At 35.1% G+C, this 17,920-nt stretch overlaps 1 protein-coding gene across 4 annotated transcripts in view; it reads left to right on the top strand.

Moving 5' to 3' along the window:
- DENND1A (DENN domain containing 1A) overlaps nt 1–17,920 on the top strand; it is a 476,944-nt gene that overhangs the window by 35,279 nt on the left and 423,745 nt on the right. For all 4 annotated transcript variants that reach the window (XM_072960109.1, XM_072960107.1, XM_072960108.1 and 1 more), the window contains exon 2: nt 1,291–1,361. In XM_072960109.1, coding sequence (XP_072816210.1) covers nt 1,291–1,361 — 71 coding nt within the window. The remainder of the gene's footprint in view (nt 1–1,290; nt 1,362–17,920) is intronic.

Genomic DNA, 17,920 nt, shown 5'->3' with positions numbered 1-17,920 from the left:
TAAGGAAGTAGAGGGAGTATTGCCATATTTTATTAAATCTGCAATGCTATTATTTATAAGATCCACTGTTATTACATATATTACTAAGAAAGAAAAAGAAGGCTGCCATTTAGAATTGTAAGAGATGTGCAAGTGGGGGGAAAATTTCATCTTTAGAATCAATGAAACACAGAATTTGAGCACCAGGAGGTCTGAGTTATAGTTCTGGCTGTGTTTCTAACTAGTTGTGAGACCACCGACAAGAGACTTAATCTCTTTGCTTCAGGTTCCTTCCCTGAATGGTGAGGGTAATGACTGATCCACATACCTCATAGATTATAATGAGGGTGAAATGAGATAAATGAGATAGTTATTTTGAAAAGTGGACTCTATTGGGCAAATTCAAGGTATTTAGTTGTTTGAAATTAACCTTTAGATCTGATCAGATAACTCGGAAATTTTTTTCTCTGAGCTTTGTTGTCAGGTTTAAGATAGAATTCAGTCATAGACATTTGAATATGTAACATTTTCTTCTGCTAAATGATTTTTACTCAATCTGGAAATATCTTTTTATTGTAGTTTTGGAATCAAAGAGGAAATACAAAGATAATATAACCCCGATATGCTCATCACTCAGAATGAACAACTGTTAACATTCTGTTAGTGCTATGATCTTTTTAAAACTTGCTATGAAATATTTATGACACAAAAAGGTAAAAGGATATAATTATGAACATTCTTATACTTGGCATTGCCAGTGCAGGTGAAGCCCTCTATGTGGGAACAATATCTTACATTTAGATTAGCATCCTGTCTTCATAATAGCCTAATGAAATAGGATAATGTTTCTCTTGTTTGAGTCTTTAAAAACCTGTAAATAAGCAAGTTAACCTCATTATATGAATATTTTATCCTAGAATATGAGGGAGAAGGCTACTTTGTGTTAGTGTTGCCTTCGTTTGTATTTCTTCAAAATTCTGCTAATGGCTTTAGAGATACGGCTGTATAAATTAGAAATATGACATCTCTGAAATCATAGTAATGGCTAGCCTATTATGTGCCAGACATTGTTTCTGGATAATTTTTGTACTTTTTTTTTTCCATTTCATAATAATTCTTCTGATTAGGTATTTTCATTTTATAGACTAGGAAGGAGTGGCTCAGAGAAGTTGAGTGACTTGTCCAAAGTACCACAGCCATTAAGTTGTGGAGCTAAAGATTTTAATCAAGGCTTGCTTGTACCACAGCCTGCATATTCTATACCATGCTGCGTCAATCCTTGTCAGTAATCACGTTCTGTTTCTTTTGTAGGCAAAATCCAGAGACCACGTTTGAAGTGTATGTTGAAGTGGCCTATCCTAGGACAGCTGGCACTCTTTCAGGTATTTGCATGTTCTATTATGGTATGGTGTGTTTATTGTATGAGATAACCACTTACAAATGATAACATGTGAATATTCTAAACTGTTTTTTATCTTTAAGTCTGTTTAAGTGTCTTTCCCATTTATTTGTGCCCACATCATCCTAGAGAATGGAGGATAAGCTCAGGGAATAATTAAAGTTAAGAGTCATTGCTATCACAGCCCTGAAGTATGGCTTTATTCATTGTAATCATGGGGTTTTGGTTTGTATCTTTCAGAGATACCCAGAAATCAACTATTTGGTGTGAAATACTGTCATCTTACTAATGAGGAAGGCTTAGAATTATGTTTCAAAATAATATAAAGAGAAATCTCTGCCACTAAACTGGAAGGAGATACTTGAAATGGATTTAATTCAGTAAATTTTATGTCAGCTGGTAAAAAAGATTTGGAAATTAGTTGAAGGAAGCACCTTCTCTGGCCTTTCCTTTTGGACTAATTTGGACATGTATTCCTGGACAACAGGGTCTTAGATAAGGCCAGAGTATCTCATGCAGGCCAAGTAAATCACTTCTTGACCTAAAATTCTTCTTGGTTAATGAGAAAAAATAACCTTCTGACCTAGTGTTTTTTTTCTGTGTGCCTAAGAGAGTGATGAATTTGCCAAAGGTATGTTGGGAGCAGCTCTTGGTCCACACACACACCAACAGTTGCATATATTATTTGGTGTTTAGGGAGAATGAATTTATTTGGAATAGAAACTTGGAGTAATTAGGATTCTAGTGGTAGTTATGCCCATAATTGGCAATAAAACTGTGGGTGTATTTTCTATTTCATTATATTAATTAGATTATAATACTCATAAAATAATTACCTGTTATTGAGTATCTGTTGTCCTACATGCTTGACATATAGTCAGTCCTTACAATACAACTCTGAAAGATAGTTGGATGGCATCTTATTATACCTGTGAGAAAATAGAATGTGAGAGTTCAGATGACTGACCAAGATCATATAGTTACAGTGTGGAATAGACAGGATTTTTGGTTCAAGTCCTCTTCACTCTGCTAGGTTGCCCTCTTGAGGACAGTGAACATGTTGTACCCATCTCTCCATGTTATCTACAGGGCTTTGCACAATATCACCAATATTTGTCAAGATGAGTGCATTTCTCTTAATAGGAAAGGTGAGAACTGTGTGAGCTCCACTTTCTGGATTATCTAATGAAGGCTGTGAAACATGTTATAAACTTATGGCTGTTCTGGAAGTAGAATGTTAATATCTGTGTTAAGTTATACCACTCATTGTGCAAACCATTGGATTGGAAAGAGAGGTAGCTGACGCCTGGTGTATTCATGCAGCAGCACCTCTGTGGGCTGACTTGACACCATAACCAGTTGGTGATGGCTATGATTTAACAGATGTAAGGACAAACATTTTTATTATTTCTACAGTTGCTAATGTTTCCCCATTCAATGTTACAGGATTTTTTTTCTCTAAAGTTAAAATGAAGTTTTGTGGGGAATATGAACTAAGGTTTGACAAGTACAAATAAGATGGAAGAATGAACAAAATGAGAAGTCTTTACCGTATGCTCTTCTCCCAGTCATCTAATACCTAACTCTTCTCTTGTTTAACCCTTTAGTTTACTTTTCAAAAACTTTGAATTTTGAAAATATTTTAAAAGATAGAAGTTACAAGAATATTTAAGTGCATACTCCCTTTCCTTATTTTCATCAATTATTGCTATTTTGTCACAGTTGCTTTATCACCCTACGTGTATTTTTTGCTAAACCTTTTGAGAATGAGTTGCAGACATTGTGACTCTTCACCTTTAAATGCTTCAGGATATATCTCCTTAACAATGAGGACATTTTCTTAAATAACTTTTGTACAATTATCTAAAGAAAAAAATTTAATGTTGATATAATGTCAATTATCCATATTTAATCAATTGTCCCAGTAATATCCTTTATAGCACTTCCCCTTCTGATTCAGAATCTAATTCAGAATCACGTAACCTATTTAGTTTTCACATCTATTTAGTTTCTTTTAGTCTGGAATAGTTTTGCAATCTTTCTTTACCTTTTGTGACATGTTTTTGAAGAATTTAGGTCTCTTGTAGAAAGTCACTGAGTTTGAATCTGATTATATCCCCATAATTAGATTCAGGTAATGGATTTTTAGTAGGAGTATTTCAAACATGATATTGTGTCCTCAGTGTATCATATCAGCAGGGACATGATGCCCATTCCATTATGTGTGGGGGAAAAATACGTAAAACTCTTAAGTACAGTTTAATAATTATAAAGTGAGTACCCATGTTATTGTTATCCAGGTTAAGACATACAGTGTTGCCTGGTTCTAAGGAAATTCTGGTCCTGGCAAGAGGACCCCTTCTGTAGTTCTATGCTTGAGAGCCCTGCTTTGATCCTCTTCTGACAGTGCCCGTTTCCATGGGGCAAGGAGTCTATGGGGCCAATGGGACATGCCCACTTACAGCCTGAACCCTTTCATCCTAGACAAACTGAGTACCTAGGATCTAAGAATTTCTTGCCCCAGTGGCCCCAGTCTTATTTTCAGAGTCTGTGTGAGTCTTCCCTGGGGTCTGTCCTCCTGACGGTGGACTGGCTGCTGGTATATACACCCCTAGTTCCAAGGGTGGCCTGAGGATATCTGTTTGTGGGGAGTAGAGTATGTCATAGAACTTGGACTTGTAGGTGGAGGTGACTGCATCCCTGTGTGTGAGGTCCCTGGCAGTGTGGAAAGGAAAAGGCGGAGATGGGCAGTGGGCCAGTAACCAGTTTTCCCTGAACCATGTTTCTACATGGAACTCTAAGGAATCCAAGAATTCTCAGTATGAATCTGGCCTTCCAAGTAGTTATGATAGGAAGATGGAACATATTTTATTTAATAGTTTGTTAGCTTGTTTCATATTTTTTAAATACTTAGACATATGGTTTGTAGGCCTCTGTTTGTACTCTTGCCTAGGCCTTGTAAATGTTAGAGGTGGAGTTACCAGTGCCCCAGAAGTCTCTCCTTCCCATTTCCAGAAGTAACTACTATCCTGACATTTATGATACTCATTTCTTTGTTTTTTCTTTGTAGTTTTACCACATAAGTATATCTCCTTGAAAAATTGAATTTAGTAATGCCTGTTTCTGAATTTTATAGAATAGAATTATTCTGTTTGTAGTTTTGCTGCTTTATTGCCCAAGACTGTAAGAGTCTTCCATGTTGATGTGTGTATCTGTACTTACTCATTTTCATCAAAGGGTAATACACTAATAGATTATATCACAGTTCATTCATTTTACTGTTGAAAACATTTGAGATTGTTTGCAGCTTTTGTTATTACAAGCAATGCTGCTGCAATCTTTATTACACATAAATCTGGCACATGTAAACACACATGTACATAGGATATATAACATACTTGATTACTGGATCATGCTAAACTGTTTTTCAAGATTAATTGTGCTAGTCTACACTCCCTCCAGCAGTGTTTTATAGTCTTTATTGCTCAACATCTTCATCAGTCCTTAATACAGTTAGATTTGTTGTTTTTTGCAAACCTGGTAGTTGTAGTAGTAGTAGTATCTCCTTGTTGTTTTCATTTGCATTTTCCTAGTGGCTAATGAGATTGAGCAGCTTTTCCAACGCTTATTTGCTTCTTGATATCTTCCTTTTTAAAGTGCCTGTTCAAGTCTCTTGCTTATTTTTAAACTGAGTTTTTTATCTTTTCCTCGTAGATTTGTAAGAAACTGTTTGTACACTGTGTATGTTAATTATCTGGTTGAGTGTGTTGTAGATACCTTCTCCTACTCTGTGGTTTGTCTTTCACTCTCTTTCTGGTATCTTCGATCAAAACTTAATTTTCCTGTCTGCAATTTATCAATATTTTCCTACCCTATTGATATGAAACTATTATCCTATATTCTCTTCCAAGAAATTTATAGTTTTGCCTTTCACATTTAGGTCTTTAATCTATCAAGGATTTTAGTTTTCTCTTTGTTGATTAATATCCAGTAAAGCTAAACTTAAATTTGATTCTTTATCCATGATTTTTAAACATTGGGAAACTAAATAAAACCAAATTGCTAAGATATGCTATTCCTCTACCTAAAACATGTTTTTATAAAATGATCAGTTACTTCTAAATAATACCAAAACAATTATCCCACAATAAAAAGATGACATATGTGAGAAAGGCCAGTAAGAAATATTACTAGACTTTAAAGACAGTTCTTTTTCCAATCAATTGCTTTTTAATGTCTGTACTACTGAAGACTTGTATCATAAACTCTCATGTTCAGTGCTCTGAGGAGCATTCCATGACATCCATGGAAGAGACATGTAATCTGTCAGTTCTACTTAAGACATTGCATCCAGGCATATGACACTGAGTGGGACATCTTCCAAAGATTGTGCAAATGAAATTTGGGTACACAAACTGAACTAATACTGCTGCATACTTTCTTTGGGAATTCAAGACTTCCTAGTTGCTAATACCAGTGAAAGAGCTGTCACTTAATATTTGATTTTAGGTAACTTTTGCCTACTTCTACAACCTTCTTTTTTGTTTTTAATACAACTTATGTTTGTCTTTTTCTGACATTATTTAGTGCATTATTTTTGCCATTTAGATGATTGCAAAGAATCTGCCTTAAAATTAGTCTTTGTGTCTTAGATCTGCAACTCTGATCTCTGCCAAAATATCTGAGCAAACTTAGGTATAAACCTTATGCTATACAGTACTAGTGTCTGGGCATAATCTTCTCTTTGAAGTTTGTTTGCATCCCCTAGAGGGATTAATTCCCTGCTGTGAGAAGGTGGGTTGGAAAGCACTGAAACTACTTTATGGGTCTTTAATTGGAGGATTTAGTATACATCTTGTTCTATAAATTTCTGTGGGAGTTTCATTCTTACGATTCTTCTTATACCGTGGTATGTTATGTACTCATTGTAAATTAAAAATACGAAAAATTTTCTGGTTATTTGAGTACCTATTGGCAGATTATCCTGGTGTATATTTTTTCCTATTCACCTGTAAAGTTTTAATAGCTCGTTTTCTTACTAGTTTTTGAGTATGTATAAAATTTTTTAATTTTTGAAAAATTATAAAGAAGAGAAAAATCATCATTCAGTAGTAACTACTGTTAATGTCTTGGTATATTTATTTCCTTGTAGCCTTTTGTGTGTATATAAATATATATACTTTTTTCCCCAACTTCTGCTACATGTATATGTTTTCCTTGTCTGCCCTCAAATTTATCATTAAACTTTTCCCTAAAATTATTAACACAGCTTTGTAAAAATCATTTTAGTTGCTATAAATTAAGACATCATGTTCTGTGCTGAATTTACTCATAATTACATCTTTAGATTGTTTTCAGAGTTCTTCTGCTGTAAATAATGCCAGTGAACATCTTTTGTGTATAATTCTGTTATTTAGGTATGTGATGTAAGATTACTGCTTTAAAAAGAAGTTGGATCATTTTGCATACATCTTTGATCTACCTTGTTCTTAATTTTTAATGCTCTTTTTTTTTTTGCCAGTTCCATTTTGTGTATTCTAACTGTGTATTTGTTCAAGAACCCACCTTACATAGGGATCCCAGAAAATGAATACTAGACTTCATACTAGTGAAAGCTCCGAGAGCCAAGTTCAGCCTGTCTGACTGAAGGTCTCGAAAGAGGGTGCTCTTGCAAGAGGGTTGTGGCTGCCTGGTCCCATGATCAGATGGTACTGGCCACGCTGAAACTCTGGAATGCATTTCAAACACAAGTGTCTTGTTACAGCTGGCATCTCTGAGCCTCCTGCAGGCACTCTTCTTGGGCAGTCACTTAGCACTGGGAGTGGCAGCATCAGGTTATCAAGGTTGTTCTGTGGACACTCTGTGTCGGCTCCCCTCCCAGCATTTTTAATGCATTAGCCCAGTGGCTACTTTTTAAAAAGAAGTGGATAGTCAGGTTGAGAAACTATTGTGAGAACTCTGAAAAGAATGCTTAAAACATGATGCTTCAGGTGACTGAGTTTTTCACCTACCTTGGTGTTAAGCAATAAGCTTTAAAAAAAAAAACCCCACAAACCTGGCTTTAAAATCTCTCTTAAGTATCTGTTCACATTTCTGTATTAGCAGTATCATGAAGAAAACTGAATTTTGACTAATTTAAGGTGTTGAGAGCCAGATTTGTTGTTCTGAACTTAAGCTTTCATTTTATAGGACCCTATTTCTGGAATCTTTGCCTGTGATCAGTGTATGATCAACATTATTAGATATTTTTAAAAATTGACTTGAAAAATAAACAATTTATGCTGTCTCTTTAAAAGTGAAGTGGAAGGGGCAAAAAGCCCCTTTGAGAGTTATTTTAACTCAGATTAAAATATTCTTAGAAGTGTTAACAAAATTTTTCATCTTATTTCTTTTTAGTAGAGAACTTTTGAAGGATGGTGATGAAATAGCTAACTTTTATTGAGTCTTTATTATGTTCCAGCCACTTTTCTTTTAGTATTCCTTTTTAAACCTTGAGCAACTGTCTTAAGATGGGTCTTATTTTTGAGGAAACTGAAGCTCAAAGAGGTTTACTTAATTGTCCAGGTTGGACAATCACAAGTGGTAGAATCAGGATTTTAATTTAATTCTGTGGCATCTTCCCCCAAATAACTGGCTAAAAGTACCTGCATATGCAATAAGAAAAATCAGATAATGTAGAGGAAGAAATATCAGGCTTCTAGAGAAAATCAGGGGAGAGGCAGTTTTCATTCATGAATGATACAAGGGCTTTTTTTTAATTGAATTATAATTGATTTACAGTATTGTGTTAGTTTCAGGTGTACAGCAATATGTATATATTTTCAGATTATTTTCCATTATAGGTTATTACAAGATAGTGAATGTAGTTTCCTGTGCTATACAGTAAGTCTTTGTTGCTTATCTGTTTTATATATATAGTAGTTTGTGCCTGTTAGTCACACACTCCTAGTTTATCCCCCACCCTTTTCCCTTTGATAACCTTGTTTTCTATGTCTAAAGTCTGTTTCTGTTTTGTAAGTTGATTAATTTGTATTTTTTAGACTCTACATATAAGGGATACCATACAATATTTGTCTTCCTCTTACTTCACTTAGTATGATATTCTCTAGGTCCATCCATGTTGTACAAATGGCCATATTTCATTCTTTATTATGGCTGAGTAGTATTCCATTGTGTATGTGTTGGGTATGCGTGTATATACCCCACATCCTCTTAAAGCAATCATTTGTTAATGGGCACTTGGGTTGTTTCCATGTGTTGGCTGTTGTAAATAGTGCTGCTGTGAACATTGTGGTATATTTTTGAAGTAGAGTTTTCTTCCTTTCTGGATATACAATTTTTTTTTTAATAGGTATTTTGTCTTGTTTTGTTTTTTTGATTCAGCATGATAACTTCAGCTTTTATTATTTTTCTCCTGAATTTTCCAGTGAAACTGAATCCATTTTATGGAGTATTAAGTGTTCAGGTATGGATCCTGATTTGTAGCAGTATAGCAGGGACAAATTACCACTCACTCAAAAGCATGGATTACTTAAAAAATCTTTGTAATTGTTCTTGACTCTTAAGTACCTGATATGTCAGTTAGAAAGTATCTTGTTTAGATAGAGCATGGACCCTCACCTCACTTTACTTTTTAAGCTGATTTGAAAAAGTCAGGGGTAGCTTTGAGAATTGTAATGTGTTTTTATCTTTTGTTAGGATTGTTATAATGATTATTTCTTTAAAGTAGAGGTGAGTCTAAAGAGAGCTCCTTGTAATAAAACTTTTGCCCACCACCCAATGAATTAAGAAGTATTATCTCAATTATATAGGTAAGGGAAGTGGGGTTCCTTGAGGGCAGAAATTATGTTTTTTGTATTCTAACATCTAGAATGGTACCTGGTATAACTTAGGCCCTCAATAAGTCCTGAATGATTAAAGCTTACAGCTAGAAAGTGGCTTGTTCAAAGGACAGTGTTGGGATTTGAACTGTAGTCTGACTATGTTCTTGAAACAAGTTTATTAAAATAATGAAAACAGATATATGCTCACATATTCATATATAAAAGTTAAAAGAATAAAGGAGAATGCACGTATCCACCATTCATCTTAATAAATAGAACATTTTGTATCTTTGAAGCCCCTCCTACGTCTCTCTCAAGTTGCTTTTCTCCACTGAAATCACATTTTGAATTTTACCTTAATTGTGTATCCTTGCTTGAAGCTTGTGTTTTTTATTACACTATGTTGATGCTCTAAATTAGTTATGTAGAATGACTTTGAATTGCTGTTCTTATGAAGTAACAGAAAGTGAGCCGTGTATTTTCTTAAGGTTTAGTTGTTTGAAGCTTATTCCAGGTTTCTTCCCGTTGCCATTGCGATTTGGGAGCCATCTGGGTATAAATTATGATATAGGGAAGTCTCACAATTTTTGGTTTATTCACAACAGTATGGTTCTTCCTGCTGTATCTGTGGTTCACAGTGTTAGGCCTATGGCCCTGTAGGTGGACCAGGAATTCATTGATCTGCTAAACAGTAAAATCCATGTGAGCAGTGAGTTTGTTGATTTTTTTTTTTTAATTCCCACAAAATGCCAATCTCAGAGCCTCATTTTCTCAACTGTAAAATAGGGGCCCTAATAGTACCTACTTTATTTAGTTGAAAGGATTAAAGTAAAATGCACAGTGCATGGGGCATGGAAAGTTCTTAATCAATGGGAGCTGTTGTTATTTATCATTTGTTTGAAAGATATTTTTTAAAGATGTTTTAGATTCATAGCAACATTGAGAGGATGATACAGAGATTTTTCCATATACCCCTGCCCCACACACGCACAGCCTCCTCTTTTGTCAGCATCCTCCCACCAGAGTGGTACATTTGTTACAACTGATGAACTTACATTGACTTGTCATAATCACCCAAAGCCCATTGTTTATGTCATGGTTCACTCTTAGTGTTGTATATTGTACGGGTTTGGACAAGTGTATGATGACATGTAGCCATCATTGGAGTATACAGAATATTTTCACTGCCCTAAAAATTCTCTGTGTTCTACCTATTTAGCCCTCTATGCACTGCCCTCTCCCCACCAACCACTGATCTTTTTACTGTCTCTGTTTTCCCCTTTTCAGAATATCAAATAGTTGGAATCATACAGTATGTAGCCTTTTCAGATGGGTTTCTTTCACTTAGTAATATGCATTTAAGGATCCTCCATGTCTTTTCAGGGCTTGATGGCTCATTTTTATTTAGTGCTGAACAGTGTTCCATTGTCTGGATATCCTGTAGTTTATGTATCTATTTACCTACTAAAGGACATCTTGCTTGCTTCCAAGTGTTGACAATTATGATTAAAACTGCTGTAAACATCCATGTGCAGGTGTCTGTGCAGACATATGTCTTCAACTCTTCAGGTAAATACCAAGGAGCCTGACTCCTGGATCGTATGGCAGGAGTATGTTTAGTTTTGTAAGAAACCACCAAACTGTCCTCCAAAGTGGCTGTACCATTTTGTATTCCCACTAGCAATGAAGGAGAGTTCCTACTGCTCCATATCCTCATCAGAATTTGGTGTTGTCAGCATTCTGGATTTTGGCCATTCTAATAGGTGTACAGTGGTATTTCATTGTTTTAATTTGCATCACCCTGATGACATATGGTGTGGAGCATCTTTTCATATGTTTATTTGCCATCTGTGTATATTCTTTGGTGAGGTGTCTGTTAAGATCTTTGGTCCATTTATCAAATTGGGTTGTTTTCTTACTGTTCAGTTATAAGAGTTCTTTGTATATTTTGGACAATAGTCCTTTATCAAATGTGTCTTTTGTAAATATTTTCTTCCAGTCTATAGCTTGTTCTCTCATTCTCTTGACATTGTCTTTAGCAGAGCAGGAGTTTTTAATTTCAGTGAATTCCAGCTTATCAATGATTTCTTGGACTATGTTTGTGGTGTTGTAGCTGAAAAGTCATCATCATACCCAAGGTCATCTAGGTTTTCTCCTATGTTGTCTTCTAGGAGTTTTATAGCTTTGTGTTCTACATTTAGGTCATGATCCATTTTGAGTTAATTTTTGTGAGGGATATAAAAAAGGTCTGTGTCTAGATTCAGTTGTTTGCATGTAGATGTCCAGTTGTTCCAGCAGTGTTTGTTGAAAAGGCTGTTTTTGCTCCACTGTATTGCCTTTGTTTCTTCAGCAAAGATCAATTGACTATATTTCTGTGGGTCTATTTCTGGGCTCTCTGTTGATCCACTGATCCATTTGTCTGTTCTTTGACCAATACCCTCCTGTGTTGGTTTCTATAACTTTATAGCAAGTCTTGAAGTTAGTGTCAGTTTTGGGACTTTGTCCTTTCACTTCAATATTGTGTTAGCTGTGCTGGGCCTTTTGCCTCTCAGTATAAACTTTAGAATCAGTTTGTCAATATCCACAAAGTAACTTGCTGATATTTTGTTTGCTGTTGTATTGAATCTTTAGATATGTTGCAAAGAACTGACATCTTGACAGTATTGAGTCTTCTGATCCATGAACATAGAATATCTCTCCATTTATTTAATTCTTTGATTTCATTCATCAGAGTTTTGTAGTTCTCATATAGTTCTGCTTTTTTGTTTAATTTATTCCAAAGTAGTTGTTATTTTAAATTATTATATTATTTTTGTTTAAGGCAAGAATTTATATCTGGGTAGAAATCTGCTATCCAGCAATTTTTTTTTATGTAATCCCAAGAAGAGTTTTATTTTATTTTATTTTATTTTTATTACTTTTTTTTTATTGAGTTATAGTTTACAATGTTGTGTCAACTTCCAGTGTAGAGCACAATTTTTCAGTTATACATGAACATACATACATTCATTGTTACATTCTTTTTGCTGTGAGCTACCACAAGATCTTGTATATAGTTCCCTGTGCTATACAGTATAATCTTGTTTATCTATTCTACATATGCCTGTCAGTGTCTACAAATTTCGAACTCGCAGTCTGTCCCTTCCCACCCCCTACCCCCTGCTATCCAACAATTGTTATCAGTCTAACAAAGCTGAAAATGGGAAGTAAGTAAAAGTAACCAGCCCAAGTAGATTTCTCAGAATTCATGCATTCAAACTTAAATCTTTTATTTATGGAAAGCACTTAGCATATGCCCTATGTGCTTTGGTTTACCCTTAGGAGTTTTCTGTATTATGTTGATCAGCACAGTTATTGATCATGTTGATGACATTAAATCATTGTGTTAGGATTCTTTTTGTTGTAAGTGGCAGAAACCTAACAAAATCTGGCTTGAGCAAAAAAAAAAAAAAAAAGGGAATTTACTGGCTCTCAATACTGAGAAGTTGCAGTTGTACAACTGGCTTTGGGCTTTGCTGGATCTAGGTGTTCTATTTATATTCTCATAGATTTGTCTTGGTTTTCTGGCTTCTGTGTTTGGTTCATTTCTGGGCAAGTGTTCCCTGTGCAATGGCAAAGCTGGCTACTAGCAAATTCAAGATTACGTTCTACCAATTTAGTCAGCCAAGTGGAAGAAGAGTGTCTTGCATTCTTTTGATCCATAGTTCCAGGGTCCATTGCAATAGACCCTGTTTGGGTCCTAGGCTGATCTGTGAACCAATCACAATGATTTTGGGTGGGGAACTCTGAGATGTTGATTGGGGAATGAGGGACTGTGTGTGGGAGGCCTATTCAGTGCTACTTGGATTCTCTAGCCTGAGAGTGGGGTAGGGGAGTTCCCCAGAGGTAAATCTGGTGCTTTTACCAGAGGAAGGGTGAGAGGATGCTAGACAGCCAAAGTAAATGTCCATTGCAGTCATCAAGAAAATGTTTCGTTCAAAATACACTTTTTAAAAAAGGCAATGAGTTGGAATAGATAAACAAGATTACACTGTATAGCACAGGGGAATATACACAAAATGTTATGATAAATCATAGAGAAAAAAATGTGACAATGAGTATGTATATGTCCATAAATGACTGAAAAATTGTGCTGAACACTGGAATTTGACACAACATTGTAAAATGATTATAAATCAATAAAAAATGTTAAAAAAAAGATTTGCAGATACTAACTACTATATATAAAATAGGTATATAATAAGTTTCTCCTGTATAGCACAGGAAACTATATTCAATATCTTGCAGTAACCCATAATGAAAAAGAATATGAAAACAAATATATGTATGTATATGTATGACTGAAACATTATGCTGTACACCAGAAACTGACACAACATTGTAAACTGACTATACTTCAATAAAAAAAAAATTCTTAAAAAAAAAAACAGGCAATGAGATGTATAATGTAGTTTGGAAAGATTTACAAACAAATTGATAAAGTTTCAGTGGTGAAAAATGTAGGTCTTCAGCTTCTGAAAAACTGCCATGTAAGCCTGATTTCCCCAGAACTCTACATGACTGAGGTCTTATTATCATACATCTAATTTTTAGTTAGAGTTCTTTAATCACTTATGCTTTGAAGCACTCACTTAAAGTTCAGCCCTGTGCTAGACTCTATAGAAAGTAGAGTGTGAACTCTATAAAACAGGAACTAGGCCTCATGTTTTAAATGCCTAGGAAACTTTTTTTTTAAACCTTTAGGAAATTATATTCTAGCCTTTGAACTTGTTTTGGTATTATTTCACAACACATTTTGCGTTTCCTTCTTTATGTTACACTGAAAACCTGCAGTCTCCTCAAAGGCTTTCATCAGAAAAAGAAAGCTTTACTGAAGATATCACTATGAGCTTGCTTTGCCCAGCAGGAAACTTTAATAAGTTGCTTGATTTAAAGACAGTTTTCTTACCTTTAATGTGTTCTTAGGCCTTAGAATTTTATGTTATCACAAAGCTTTATTTGAAGAGAAAATAGATGCAGATGAATTGCAGTCTAGATTGTAACAGTATCATTAAGTAACTTCATGGATAATTTGTAATAAAAACAGTGTAATGGAAAGACTGTACGCTTTGAAATCAGATTTCTTCTGCCGCTGATTAGTTGTTTGACCTTGGGGAAACAACTTATTTAAACTGATTCTAGTTTGCTTATTGTTTAAATGGGACTTATAGCTGTTTGGCAGGTTGTTTGTGAATCAGAGACAAGATGTATTAAAATGTCTAACACAGAAACTGGTACAAATTAGGCATTCTTGTGGTGACTTAACATCATCCTTAAGTGAAAAACAAAAAACAAAAAACCCGAACTCCAAAACCAAACAACAAAACTTCCTATAATTGTGATTTTGTTAAGAGATTAAATCTTCCTTCTGATAGAATTAAATTCCTTTTTGAAAGGGTTCAATACTAGAATAATAGTAAGATGAAGATAATGAACTCACTTGATGAAAAGAAAACTGTCTGAATGACCAGTTTTCTCTTTCAGAAAATGTAGGATTAATTCTGAGTTGTTTCCAGAAAAACACAGTTTGGACAAATGGATAATTTCAAATGATTAACCTATATATTTTTTTTTATCCTTCACTTATTTCACAGCTAAAACTTTAACAAAAACTCAGTGATCAATCCTCAGTTACCAGAGATTTTTGTTTTTAATTTAAACTGTGTAGTTGTGAGAAGAGCCAGATGCCAAGAAAGTAAGTTGGTATCAGAGATTTATTAAAACAGCCCATGTCTGGAATATGGTCTATAGTTAGAATGTATTTTGGTTTTCTTTCCTCAATAGTAATCATCGGATACTCAGAATGATGGGAATTGACTTCTAGAACATCAAAGGAAAAGAATTCTATTAGTTTGCTAGGTTGTACTTACAATGAATGGAAAATTGACAAGTATTTGGGAAAGATTTTTCTATAAAGACTAAAATGAAAAATATTTTCATCATGGCTCTCAATGAAGTAGAAAATCAGCTAAGCAGAACATTTAATTTATTTCCTTTTTCCTGCAAAATATTTTGGTTTATATGAGTTCTTGCCCCTCTTCCCCACAGAACTTCAAAAATATAATTAGCAAAAATGTAGTTAAGAGGTTTTAGAGTCAGATCATCTGAGTTCAAATTCCAATTCCATCACTTACGACTTACATCCCTATGTGATTTTGGGCAAATTACTTAACCTCTATCCTTGTCTTAGTTTCCTAAATTATAAAATGGGGATGATGATGATAGTACCTCATAGTGTTACTGTAAAGATTAAATGAGAAAAAAATACTAAGAATTAAGCACAGGAGATGGCATGGAGCACCTCTCAGTTTGAACTATCATTAAAGAAAAATAAGTTGGATTCATTTATTTTGATCTGTCAGACTAGAAGTTGAGGGTTCATTAGGGGTCTGAACAGAGAATACCTTGATAGCAAGGCATTGGGACCAGATCTAAGACAGTTCTAGGCCCAGGACATTTGGAAGGCTTTACTAGGTAGGTCTTTTCTTGCCTCCAGTAGCCCTAGCAGAATCCAGATTAGTTTTTTTAAGAAGTTCTCTCTCTCTCTCTCTCTCTCTTTTTTTTTTTTTTTTTTAATTCTTAGTCTCTGGAGTTGGATCCTGGGCCAAACAAGATGACCTAATTTCTCTTGGGCTGCTGAATGGAGATTGAATTGACTCAGGTTTTATTTGGGTTTCGCTACATCTACTATAGGATAAAAACTCAGGTACAGAACCAATTTAAGTTGAGATTTAGGGCTGACCACTACATTTCCCTCTTTTTGTGTAGAAGAATATTTTTGTATCATACTACACCCAAGCAGCAATATTTATTAACGCTTTCTGTGTGATAGGTGCTGGGGAGGGGAGGAGGTATTTCAGATAGAAGGCAAAGCATTTGCAAAGCCATCGAGGGATAGTTTCTAATAAGAATATGTTAATAAGAAATATGACTTTTAGTCAGATTATTGTCAGCCTGTGGGACGCTGTGTGATCACGCTAATAAGCCTGTCAGTTCCACAAGGGCAGAGGTCTTGTTTACTCGGCTCACAGGTGTGTGCCCACACCTAGAACGGGGAGTGGATATAGTGGGCGCTCAGTCCATATTTGTTGGACAAATGAATGAGCTGACACAATTCCAACTGTTGGCAGCAAACCTTGATATTTTGATTAGTCTCTGCAGTTTTATTGTTGATAAATATCTCATTTCCAGTAGGTTGAATGACTGCTCACTCAATTTGCTATGTTGAGGGTTTTTTTTTTTTTTAATGGAAATCCTTGGGTAGAACTTGGGGGAGGGCATTTATATTAGAAGCAAGAGTTATCTTGCAGTTTTCTCTCCAGTGATTTTTCTGGAAGATGTTATTCTGCCTTTTCTACAAGCAGATGTGCTCAAGATGAAAAGCTTAAAGGAAGACGCACTTACGTTTGTCTCACTAGGCAAGGAATGCCTTTTCCTCTTCATTTAGTACGCGTCCATCAGACTTCCCAGAGTACAATGAGGCATTTACCCCAGGCTTCAGAGGCAGCCCATACTTCTTACATTTTAGGCTTTTTCTGTCACCCCTGGGAAACTGCCTGGTGGTCTGGCATCATGAGAATTTGTCTAACTAAAAGCTGCCCACCTTCTCCTCTAGCAGAAGCAGTGGGTGTAGTGGAAAGTGCTTTGGAGTTGGGCCTGAATTATGGCTCTGTGACTAATAGCGATCTGACTTTGGGGAAGTTACTCATCTTTTTTGTTTTTTCATTTGCAAAAATGCCTAGTTTTAGACTTGCTGTGAAGATTGAATAATATATTAACTACAAAATAATTAACAGTGCCTAGTTAGTTTCCTTTCTTTCTTCTGTCACGTCAAGTCATTGTTTTCTACTATTTCAGCCTCCTGACACAAAAGAACACCTATATTATTTTTCATAGCTTGGAGGACTATAGAGTCTTTGAAATGCTTGATAATGCTTTTCTGTATTTTCTTTTTATTTTGGTGAGCAATGTGGAATTTTGTTAACGTATTTCCAAAGACATGGAAAAGCAACTTAAAACTTATATACTTAACTGAAAAAACTTATATACATAATTTAAGTTTTTCCAGATACGAACTTAAATTAAGGGTCTTCCAAGACAGTTGTTATGTCCATACTCGGTACCCTATGGAAGATATAACATGTTTCTGTGTTTACATGTTGGTGAATTTTGTGGGAGTGTGTGAGTGAGAGAGGGAGTGGAGAGGAAGAGAGAGAGTAAAAGAGAGAGGAAGGGAATGAGAATGAAAATATATGTGTGGTGAAAGAGATATTTTAGCCTGCTTTTGTAACTTTAGCTTTGATATGCAATGTGCCAAAAGTTATTTCTCCCTAGGGAGTGTCTCTTTCAACAGTTTGTGAAGGCAGCATAAATTCTCACTTGGTGCTCAAGGAAGATGGTAATACAATTTAGTACGACCACAGTATTTTTTTTTTTAACTTGTTAGAAACTAAAATGTGATTGCAGTGGCAAAGTTGTCAGCGCACTCAAGTTTAACAAGTGTTCGAAGGATTAGTAAAGGAAATGTAGTTTACTCTGCAGCTTTTATGACAAAGAATTTAAAAGGTTTTGCTCTAAGCCCCACCATGTGTTTCTTCCTTTTCTCCAAAACATACCTCTAAGTTGAAAAGAGAGATGAATCTCTTAGGGAGAAACTATTAACTCTGAGGGAGTTTATCAT

The sequence above is a fragment of the Vicugna pacos genome, chromosome 4 (assembly GCF_048564905.1).
Source record: "Vicugna pacos chromosome 4, VicPac4, whole genome shotgun sequence".
NCBI lineage: Eukaryota > Metazoa > Chordata > Mammalia > Artiodactyla > Camelidae > Vicugna > Vicugna pacos.
Note: the sequence above shows the minus strand (reverse complement) of the source record. Positions and strands in the feature narration are given on the sequence as shown.